Below are 12,156 nucleotides of genomic sequence, written 5' to 3'. Positions count from 1 at the left end.
TCAAAGGTTTATTGATTAGAGAAGTAAAGTAAAAATAGATGAAATTGATCTTCCAATCCTATTTAGTTATTATGGTATACCCTGCTTTAAATAGTGCAAATTAAAGGGTACACAGTACTTTCAGTGAGAACTTGATTGCAGTTAATATTCAAATCCCATCCCCATTAATTAAACCTGTAGCTTTACAGCAATATTTTTTTCAACAGTCTCAGGACTATTTAATCCACTTTTATTAGTTTAACCAGAATCAACATTTGTAGGTTTTTACCATGTTCAAAAGCCATAGAGATCTAATTAGCATCTAAGGGATGCCATACTTTGTGTTGATGTTCTTTCCCCTAACGTCCAGTTGCAAAACTCCCTTGTCATTTCTGGAGTTAGACATTATTCTTCCAAAAAGAGCTGTCCAGCCACAAGAGGCGACAGCAGCTATAAAGAGCCCTGATAACTTATAGTCCTGCAAAATCTATCATGCCAGCTGCTTGTTTATGAAGGAGAATGAGAAGATTTGATATATACAACAAAACAATCTTCTTTGAAATGAGCATATGCAAATGTCATCATTCCAAGATCAGCTGCATTTACTAAAAACAGTAAATTCCCTGAAGTAATTCATTGGGTAGGCCTAGGTTTAGCAAACAGAGAACTATTAGATGATATAATAATATTCTGTACATACTGGTGCTGACCACCCAACACTATAAGGCTAGTTCCTTTTTTTAAAAAAAATCCTCTGAATGAACCTGCCCATCCTTTGCACTGAGAACATACTTCAGATTTTTAGCATGTAAGAGGGATGGGGGTTAAAGAAAGACAAGCTTTCATGTAGTCTTCCCATTACTGTAGTATCACCTACCTTCAAAAGAACATTGTTTCAAAAGAGCAATTAAAATTATCTTGTTCAAGGCATTTGAGAACTCAGGAGCATTAGCTGACTTTCACTAATTTTCAGACTTTTAAATATTTTGCTTCTTTTTTATTTTTTAGGAGTCTGGGTTGTTTTTAATGGCATGTTGTTGTTATAAACCACCTGGACTCTGGTGAAGGAGTCATATAATAATTTTGTTTAATATATACATGTGGGTTGGTGGGTGGGTGGATGGACAAGTGGGTGTACTGAAACAATTTAAACTGCCATGCTATGAGCTGTGACTATTTATTTGTGATAAATCCTACTGAGAAGTGAAAAATGTGTTTCCAAACAACTATGCATAGAATTGAACTGCCCAACCTTATAGTAAATAAACCAGCTCAGACATTAAAATTAAGTTTTCACTTTATACATACACAGAGAGAGAAAGAGGGCTAAAGCATACACAACACTGTATTTTTTCCCTGACAGTTCACTTCTTAATTTATTGTCTGAAAGAAAATGCTGGGATTCGGGATGCATGCTGGCAAGATTTCTTGCCCATTTAAAAGCATGTAACTCATACCTTGCATCTAAATGAGACACCAGGAAACAGATTGATTAATTTCTTTAAAATGAAATGAAAATCATTTACTGCAGAAAATATACAGTATTTTTAAAATTTGGAACAGAAAAAGTGGGTCATGTACTCGAAGGCACATATTCCATGCACATTTTTCATATGGAACATCCTTTTTCATTTCTGTTTCAGAAGAATTTAACTTCTTGAATTGGGTATCTTAAAATTCATTAATTTGATCATTTATTTGTTAATATCAATTACTTAAACTCTGGAATTCAACCCCAACATATTTCTAAGTATTCTATTTCTGAATGAAGAAAGCTTGAACACAGTTGGAGTATCAAGTCTTCTCAATATTGAAGTTACTTTTACAAAATTTTCTTTCCTGGATGAAAGAAAAAGAGAAATAAGCAGATTCAAGCTTAATATTTACCATGGATAACCTGATTTACTCAGTATTTTAACCTATTCATTAAATATTGTTTGTTGAATTAATCACAATTGGCTGGGTTCATACAATATATCACCAAAACTAAACAACATACTGTATATTATGCCTTAATATACAATCTTTGCATATAGATCACATATTCTCATAACAATAAACCACGGTATAATGTTGACACTGAGTGTAGCCCTAGCAGAAAAATTATTCTTTCCGAATAAATCGTTTCTCACAAATGCTTTCTGGACTCCACAGCAGTATACAATAACAGAGGAACTGGACTCTTGTATTAGCTAGGCCTATGAGCTGTGATGGTTAGAATGCGGTATTGCAAACTAACTCTGCCTACTGCCCACTGACATGAGTTTGATCCTGACCAGTTCAAGGATTATTATTATTATTATTATTATTATTATTATTATTATTATTATTATTACTATTACTACTACTACTATTATTATTATTATTATTATTATTATTATTATTATTATTATTATTACTAGATTTGTATGCCGCTCCTCTCTGAAGACTCGGAGCAGCTCACATCCTTCCATCCTTCCACAGTTGATAAAATGAGGACTCAGAATGTTGGGTATATTATGCTAACATTTGTAAGCCACACAGAAAGTGCTGTACACTACTATGGAGTGGTATATTTTCTTAAACTCATAATATTTTAATTAATTGGATTGTATTGGATTGTTTTTCACTTGTTGTGAGCCGCCCCGAGTCTTCGGAGAGGGGCGGCATACAAATCCAAATAATAAATAAATAAATAAATATAAATTGAAAGGTAATTGCTATACAGTATTATCTGAGCTGCCAACATGTGGATAGCTGACAGTTTTTGTATCTTTTTGCTACTATTTCATGGTCATCCAGATTTTTACAGTCTAGATATGATAGACCAACTTTTACAGCAATCTCTGCCCCCTGCCTATTTGTTGCTGGGCATGCAAGAGCATTCATTACATCCACACCAGGATATTTTTAATATTTAGTTATTGCTTTGTCTTCATAAGTTTTAAAAACCTACCATCATAATGTGTTCTTCAAGCCACCCAGTTGTTTGAGGGTTGTTTTTTTTTACATTTCAGACCCATTCATAGAAGCTGTTCACATCCTTAAATTTTAAAAACCTTGATTCCTAATGCCTGGCTTTGAGCCCATTTTGTAGAACCTGATTTCCAAATGAATGGCTGGATGGATGGTAGGCTGGTTGGCTGCTTTCCTTCTCTGAGAGTTTCACCACTAAGAAGAAGCCTCTTAATAAAGAAAAGAAAGGGTTCCCATTCATTTTGGTTCCATTAACCTCTCTGCTGTTCAGATTCTAAGTTTATAAATAAGAGCTGGAAGAGATCCCAAGAGGACATTGAGACTAACCCGCTTCCAGACCAGAATACTATTCCATCACTTGAAAATAGGGACTGTTTCATCAGACCAGTTGTAAAAGAAAGCAGTGAAAACACTCATGATTAAAAGCATATGGTCAAAGCAGAGTTATAATTTCCCAACCCCGGAGATGTTTTGCCATATCCTCTTCTTTTTGTGTAATCGTCTGGCTTATAATTAGTCTCAACAATACTGTATGAATTTATATGTCTTACAGCATAAATAGGGTTGTAGGTATTACCTTATCATCTTAAACAGGCGTAACAGGAACTAACCCATTGAAGGCAATTATATTTTTATGGTGAAACAAACAGCCTCTAATAAGAAGCCGTTCAGAAGCATGGTGAAAAGAACACCAACCAGGAGATCAGATATTAGTGCAGCAGCCAAAGGGTTTTAAGCTTCCAAAACAGGAAAGGGAGTGAACTGTCAGGCTACATAAAATTACCCTCCATATGGGAATGTACAGGAGTCCTTTCTCAAGTGTCTTTTACAACGTGGCTCACAGGTTTTGGTTATTTTATTTAAACATACACACATAAATATAAGGCTACAACTGTTTTAGTATTAACTTAAAATGGCGCCCACAGAGAATTCAGAGCCAAATGTGCATAACTTTGCAAACTCTCAATTGCTAAAGCTTCTAAGACTGTATTCCATAGAACTTTATTCACTTGTAAAATTCAATCTCTCTTTCTTGTTGCAAGAAGCAACTAATAAGTATCAACATTAACAATTATTGTACAATAATCCTGTAAACAATAGTCGTAGGCAGGACAATTTTTAACAGAAACAACATGTAACTAATTGGGAAGCAAAATTATCTTCACAAAAAGAAAGCAGCGTTTTAGCAAATTCACGCATAGAAATGTATGTAGTTTCCCCCCCCCCCAACATAACAATTGGCCAACAAGTTCAGTGATTTCATTAGCTTATCATATATGACACAATTGGAAGCCATGATATACAGAATTATATTAAAAGGCAGAGCCTGAACTACCTTGTTGCTAATATTACAGGAGAAGTAAAAGTGTCCAGAAAAGTTATGTCATGCTGACATCAAAATTACACATGTATTATAACATCATCGTGCTAATAATGTGAATCATGTGGCCACAACACAATGTAAAATGATGTGAGTAGATCATTTGTGATACATACAATATCACTTGTTCCTCTTATATTGTTCTCACTGTGGACACTCACAAGGAGCACCTTATTTATACACATCTGTATTTTGTTTGGAGTTTATGAAAAATTTTAAGAAGTTGAATATGGAGTTCAAATGAACTTCACAGTCTGGAATTTCGTATCACTATGAAGGAACAATAAACAAAATAAACCACACCCATTAAAGCAACTGTGTATTATGGAAGCAGGAGATGCTTATTTGATATGGCCTACAGGGTATGCTACAGTAGTAATTATTGATACGATGTGTCTATTCTCAAAATAAAGTTCATACAAGCTGTATTTCCAAAAACCACTAAAGATATATTATGGTTTATTATATTTTGATTTAGTGTAAATCGAACCAGTGTGGTGTGAAAACAATTGTTCATGGTTATTGCGTTGCAACAAATTCAGCCAACTATGTATCTTTGAACAGTGTGAAAATCAAGTCACAAAAGATTCCCTGAGTGGTTCCCTGAACTATTCTACTCAACCAGATGGCCAATACTCCGGCCACATAAGTATGTTCCTAGCCACACTAAGCATGATTTAGATTGCTATCCAAAACCACAAACACATTACTTGAAGAGTCATCACCATCTACAGTACATTTCATAAATATACCCCATTATTTACAACTGCGTACTACTAACGTTAACTTTGTTCCCTAGAAAACATTCCAAAATTGCACGATGGTCAACTAAGACCCATATTGCAGTCAGAATAAGTACTATTATGCCACTATTAGCTTGTCTAATTCATCCTGGAAACATATAACTTCTTAGCAGCATGTTGCATTTTTATTATATGTGCCTATTTCCCCACTAAAGCTTAGATGTGAAATCAGTGGTTCTGGTCTTGTTAGATGTCCTTGTAATTTGAACACTATATTTTAAAGTGGGATTACATCAGCCAAAAACTATTTTAAAAGAAATTTACATACAGATACAGTACACCTTTTGGCAAATCTCCCAGCTGGAATCCAGAGTTAGCAACCTGTATATCATACAATATCAATTGCTAGGGAACAAGAGTTAGAGAATGCTATGGTACTCCTACCCTGCTTTGTAGTACTGGCAGACATGGTTTGGCCTCTGTGGGAAGAGAACACTACTTTACACAGCAGCACTAGTTACATTAGACAATCCTCTGACAAAGTAAAAGCATTGCCAAACAGCTTTCTAAGCCACCTGTGAAAATATTGTATAACAGCAATGCAGATGATGGAATTGGCTTAGTGGTGTTATAGGACCATATTACAGTGAAAACACTCAATTATACTTGCAAAATTTCTAGAATAAGATTGTGTGAGCAGAGCAGTGCTGATATTGATTATTTAAGACATAAAACTAACCAAAGTAAAAATGTATGTATTTTAATTAGATTATGAACCACAGTAGTGAAGTTTACAGTTGCCATTCTCCTTTAATCCAGTAGTGCTCTGTAAGAATCTAACCATACATAAAAATTGCAGTCTTCCAACAGAAGCTCGGAAAGCGTAAATGTATCACCTGCGTGTATTAATGTCTGTATATGCCTGTTTGAATGCATTTATGGTGTGCAAGTTTTAAAAAGAAGCAGCTGGCTGCACAGTACTATATGTGTACTACATGAATATATGATGACTAATTACAGAGCAAACCAATTTTCTGATTGCCCACCAAAGCCTTATTTGTGGAAGACAAACAGCTGCTTTATAAAAACTGTTGAATTGTCTCCTAAGCTAAATGGGAAAAGATTCCCAAGGTTTCAAGTAGAAATCTTTCCTGGACCTAACCTGGAGATGCCAGCACTGAATACACCCTTTTCCCTAAACTCCTTCCTAGCCAATGGAAGCAATGGCTTGGAAATCTGGGGGAGGGAGGGGCGGGGGTGGCGCTCAGTTGAGCCAAACATCTGAAGCTGGATGGAGCAACAGTCTGACTCAGGGTAAGGCAGTCTATCTTCCTGAGCAGGAGGGGAAGTTACTCACTGTCATGAGCAGAAATGAGCTTTAGCAGTTTCATACATAAAGCTTTATCATGAGGAGGGGGGATGGGGAAGAAGGGAACCCCTGGTACATGTTTGGAATTAGCTATGTAAGCAGGGGGAAAAAACAAGGCTCCACCACAAAGTGGAAGGGGAGATGGCCCAGTCTTTGAATAAGCTGTGAGTCCATCCTTAACAAGGCAGATAAACCTCCAGGTGGCCTCAATGACTTGTTAAAAAAAGAATGCAAATGACCAGCAAGTATAAATCTTTCCATTCCCCATCACCCAGTAAGAGCAGATGAAGCTTCTGGGAAGAGAAGCCAAAGGTCTTCAAAGAAAAACCAGAAAGTCCAGTCGCTGATTTGGGAGGCAGAGGTGGTGGGGGAGGAAGAAGGTGGTGGTGGGGGCTGAGAATCTCCATAAAACATCTGTCTGAGGTTTACACCACCTCTGCTTGTCATCCTTGGGAAAAGAAGCCAAGAGATCCTTAACCACGAATGTTGTTGTTTTCATTTTTTTTAACCTGAAGTAGCTCCCAGCATACCTTTTGTACAGCCGCCCACTACCACGGCTCTCCCCCCACGCCCCGCTCTGCACTGGGGGCAGCCCCAGCGCCAGCTCTCCCCCTCATCGAGCGACCTTTCCACCCACCCAGGCTAGGAAGGAATCCCGTCCCGCCCCTCACACTCCAAAACAGCGAGTCCCGCCGAACAGGCTTCAGCCTACCCACCCACCCCTAACACACACACACTTACACACAGCCGCAAACCTTGTGGCGGCTTCCGAGCCAGCGGCCAAGATGCGCGCAACAAAAAAAAAAAAAAACCCCAAAAACAACCCTCACTCTGCAAAGGGACGCCAGTTTTTGCTGCAGCCCAACAGAACCGCCCCCAATGTTTCCCAACCAACAACCAAAAGGAGCCACGCGCCAACACGGGTGGCTGCACCTCAGACCTAAAACGGGGACAAACTTCTCCGTGACTTCAACGGACGTATGGGGGAAAGGCGGGAACGGCAGGCTTCGCCTCAAGGAGGTTCTGGCGCAATATTGATAACCTCCGACATCCACTCTGGGCGACACTCCCCTGAGACCAGCCAAAGGTGAGGCTACCAATGACTGAGCTCTCTCCCCCCACTTCGTTATTTTTTCCTCACATACACACACGCGCGCGCGCGCGCGCCTCTCACCTCAATGACCTGGACGTAGCTGGCCGGGAACCAGCCCCTCAGCCCTTCTGCCGTCTCCCCTTCCCACCAACCGCCGTCGGGCCCCGCCTGGAGGACGGTGAGCAGCTCGCCCGCAGCGAAGCGGAGCCCGTGCCGATGGCGCTCGCCGGAGAAGGGGTAGAGGGTTCTGCAACGCGCCCCCAGCACAGGCAACACCCGCTCCTGCCCGGGCGGTGGCATCACACAGCAGCCCCAGCTCAAGACTCGCTCAAGAAACTCGGCTCTAGCCGCCACAGGTGCCGAGCTGAAATCCGCCTCTGGCTGCCGGGGAGTCCGCCCGCTCCGCTCTCGACGCTCCCCAGTCAAGCCCGACTGGCGGATTGGCCGCCTCGCTTTTTCCCTGCGCCGCCCCCTGGGACAGGCGGACCGCGGCTCCGCGCCCGCCCTCAGACGCTCGCTCGTTCGCGCACATACACATTAGCCGAAGCGGGCCCTCCCCTCGGCGTTCGGCTGAGATTGCAATCCTAGGCTGGGGGGGGGGAATGGGGCGGGCGAGATGCGCCTACTCACCCCCGCAAGTTTGGCTTCCCCGCCCCCCGAAGCGGAAAGGGGCTTACATTTCGCCGAAAGGAACCTGGCGTCGGACTCGCCGTAAAACTCTCTACAGTAGGAGGCGATCTATTGCAACTGCGGGGCTCTCATTCAGCCAACGCGTGTTTGGTACAGGTGCGCGGGGGGGAGAGAGAGAGAGAGAGAGAGACAGGCAAAGCCTGATGCCCATCAATTCGGTTTTACCGTCAGCCATATGTGTCGGCTAAATAACAAAAATAAAAATTCAGTCCTTCCCTTCGGTGGAAACAGACAAGTGGATCGACACGGGCTTAACCCTCATTCAGCAGCAAGATACCTATATAATCAATAGATTATACATGTGTCCACTGTTGATCTCGCCCGATTCCTAAGAGATCAGTAAGGGCACCAGGGTGCCTACCGTTCCTGTCCTAATGTTCCCATCTCATATACAATGTTATATCTATTTATATTACTAATACGTAAAATATATGGATGGGTGGGTAGGTAGGTAGGTAAGTAGGTAGGTAGATGAGATGGATGGATGGACGGATGGACGGATAGATACAGTAGATAGATAGATAGATAGATAGATAGATAGATAGATAGATAGATAGATAGATAGATAGATAGATAGATAGATAGATAGATTTGATTCTATCAGAGGAGAAAAACCTAAAATATCATTAAAACAGAAAGGTGCCATCCTAGCATATCAGTGGCTTCTTAAGAAATGCTGGACAAATCACTACCACTACCACCACCACCACCAAATGGAAGTTGTATTTTACAGGATAGATAAAGTGTTTATTTAGGGACAAGTCATTTATTTTAGTAAGGGCGAGATCCAGTAGAAAAATCTGTCTATGAGGTTGCTAAGACTCCACTTTGACTTGATGTAATTTCAGTAATTTATACGCCAGTCCATCTCACAATAGTGACAGTTGTCAATGGTCCACACTACAGATTCTGTATATGTCATTTATTGGCCCATGACAAACAAAATAAGATAATTAACACGGAAATGAAAAGTATATCTCTACATCTTATTGTTACAAATATAGTGATTGTATTCACAATAGACTTGGCCTGTATCTACAATGACAGCTAACGATGATAAAGTGTTGACTGATAGAATTTTAATAAAGTTTTATGAGTTTGTTTTGAAGCAACCATATTTGACAGTATCCCATCCATGATCAAAGTCAAAATGGATAAGAAAGGTAAAGATTTGATTCCTCTTAACTCTATTTGTCTCCAAATGTCCTGCCACGTGGCTGCAAAGGAATTTTTTTTTTAAAAAAAAGCACAGTGAAAAGAATGGTGGGACTACAAGATATTTAATTGAAAAGAAGTTATTTATTCGATTTTTATGCCACCCTTCTTCTTAGACTCAGGGCGGCTTATAACATGTTAGCAATAGCACTTTTTAACAGCCAGCCTATTGCCCCCACAATCCGGGTCCTCATTTTACCAACCTCAGAAGGATAGAAGGTTGAATCAACCTTAAGCCGGTGATGAGATTTGAACCGCTGACCTACAGATCTACAGTCAGCTTCAGTGGCCTGCAGTACTGCACTCTACCTGCTGCGCCACCTCGAACCATAAATTCATTTCTGGAGCCCCAGTTGGTATTCTTATATTAGAGCCCAGTTTTTTTTTCCCTCTCTCTCTTTGTGCATAGACTTTCTTCAGAAGTGGTTCTAACTTTCCTTGCTGTCAGTTCTCTTCCTCCCACGCTATATGGCCATGCCTCATGGCTATGCGAGCGCTTTGTGCATGCATACATGCACAGTAGCAAAACATCTGAAAAAATTCCCTCCCCAAATGCCTTAAACATGATGGTGAAGCATGCACAGCGCCGGGGACTTGGCTTCCCCTGCATGCTCAGAAGGAAAAAAGATCAGAAAACTATTCCAAAAATTTTAAATGGCAGCCTCCACAGACTAGCACCAACCAATCCGGTTCTGTGACATCATTGTGACATCACCAGCAGGTTGCTGCCGGTTCGAATGAACCAGTCGGAACTGGGACAAGCCCACTTGACTTTTTTTGGAGGGGGGGGAAGCAGGCACTGATGATATAGTGAGATCACCTATAACAGGGATTCTCAACACTGGTCCAGGGACTGGCACCGAGACTGGCATGCCAGAAACTGGGCCAAATAAAAAAGTGAAATCCCATCCTTGTGATGCAGGCAGCATGCAAAGCCATGCCCCCTGTAGTCTGTGGAACTGATTCCTGATACCCAAAATGTTGGGAGCCGGTGACTTACAACCCCTGAACTTTACTAATTTGTCCAAGTATACATAACTCAGTATTTAATGAGTGCTGAGTGCTCAGTGTATGTGCAGGGAGTGACATTCACCCTGATGGTACCCAAGCCATCCATATTATCAATGGTTACATTCAGTCTAGAAATGAAGCCTGGAGTTTAATGGGATCTAGGCATGCTTTGGGGCTCTCAGGGAAGAATGTTTTAAATTAAATGTTCACAAATTGTAAAGTGCATGCTTTGAGAGGGAGATTACTTCGTTTTAAGATGATTAGGTTTGACCACTGTCCAAAGTGACCGCTCGCTTGTGTTCTTGCAATCTAGTGGTTAGGAGCTAGAAGTTCAAGGTTAACCAAACTCATGTCCAAACTTGCTGCCATTCAATGGGACAAAGCAGGGCAATGTATGATGTGAATTGTGTTAATATAAACAAAGTGGGAATCCTGCCAATCCCATCTTGGTTCGCTTGAGGAAGCAAGAAATAAAGTGTAGGGCCGTGATGGTGAACCTATACAGACCCCTCTCTGCAGGCACACAAGCTGTCATCCCAGCTCAGCTTGCCTCCCACTGGTCAGCTGACTTTCAGGTCTCTGCTGTGCATCATGCGGGGGGGGGTGTATGTGGGAGATGCGCACACTTATCGGGGTAGGCGGAAACATGGGGGTGTTACACATGTATGTGTGTGTCAGACTAGCACACTGAGGGGTGTTTCCATGTGCATTGCATTTTGGGTTATAAGTACAGAGAGGCCCAAAATGGGGCATGGGAGTGCAGTGCAGCCTCCCTGCACCCCATTTTTGCTCCCAAGAGGCTGCAGAGGCCTAATATGCCCAAAGCAGGATGTGGGGTGGCATGACTCCCCCCTGCAGCCCATTTTTGCTCATAGGCTGTAGGGAGGCCTAATAGGTCCAAAAGGGGGCATGGGGGCTGCGGCACGCTTTCCCCCCCCCATGGCCTGTTTTTGATCCCAGAAGGCTGCAGGCAGCTATACTAGACCCAAAAAAAGGTGCTGGGGGAGCACAAGGAGGTTGAACATACATGCGCAGGGGGAAGGTGTCGTGGACTTATTGCATTATGGGTGGAGGCTTGCTGCTGCACATACCTGATTGCATTTTCCACATACAACCACAAAAAGGTTATCCACACTGGCCTAGGGTGAATTTTTCAGAAATGGCTAAACCGAATGGTCTAAACCAGGGATGGCTAACCTTTTTGCTGTTGTGTGCTGACAGCATGTATATGCACATGTGACAGCGCACCTGCGTGCCTGTCTCTGCAATGCAATGCTGCACGACACCCTACCCTCTACCCCTACACATATACACATGACCCTCCACCCCATGTGCATGGGCACAGCACTCCCCCTATGCTCCCCTGTGCCCTATTTTGGGCCTAGTAGGGCTCCCTGCAGCTTCCTGGGAGCAAAAACAGGCTGCAGGGGGTCTGCACTGTATCTCCCCTATGTCCCGTTTTGGGCCTAATAGGCCTCCCAGCCTGTATGCATGTGCATGGGTGGTAGAAGCCCAAAAATCAGCTGGCTGGTGAGAAGCGAGCACACACGGTGGAGCTGAGCTGAGGTGATGCCTTGCATGCCCGCAGAGAGAGCTCTGTGTGCCACCTGTGGCACACGTGGCATAGGTTCGCCATCACGATTCTATAGAATGAATGTGTATGTTTTAGTGAGTTGTTCATTTGTTCAACCTTCTAAATGGGAAAAATAGTATTTAAAAA

The 12,156-nt window shown here is 41.9% G+C and overlaps 1 protein-coding gene across 2 annotated transcripts in view; it reads right to left on the bottom strand.

The window, feature by feature from the left end:
• Positions 1-7,935, bottom strand: part of GAS7 (growth arrest specific 7) — a 174,384-nt gene extending 166,449 nt beyond the window's left edge. The window contains exon 1 of one of the 2 annotated variants that reach the window (XM_070739803.1): positions 7,602-7,935. In XM_070739803.1, coding sequence (XP_070595904.1) covers positions 7,602-7,820 — 219 coding nt within the window. In that variant the 5' untranslated portion in view covers positions 7,821-7,935. The remainder of the gene's footprint in view (positions 1-7,601) is intronic. The other variant, XM_070739802.1, reaches the window with a different exon arrangement.
• Positions 7,936-12,156: the final 4,221 nt, after the last annotated feature.

This window comes from Erythrolamprus reginae, chromosome 2, assembly GCF_031021105.1.
Source record: "Erythrolamprus reginae isolate rEryReg1 chromosome 2, rEryReg1.hap1, whole genome shotgun sequence".
Classification (NCBI taxonomy): Eukaryota; Metazoa; Chordata; class Lepidosauria; order Squamata; family Dipsadidae; genus Erythrolamprus; species Erythrolamprus reginae.
Note: the sequence above shows the minus strand (reverse complement) of the source record. Positions and strands in the feature narration are given on the sequence as shown.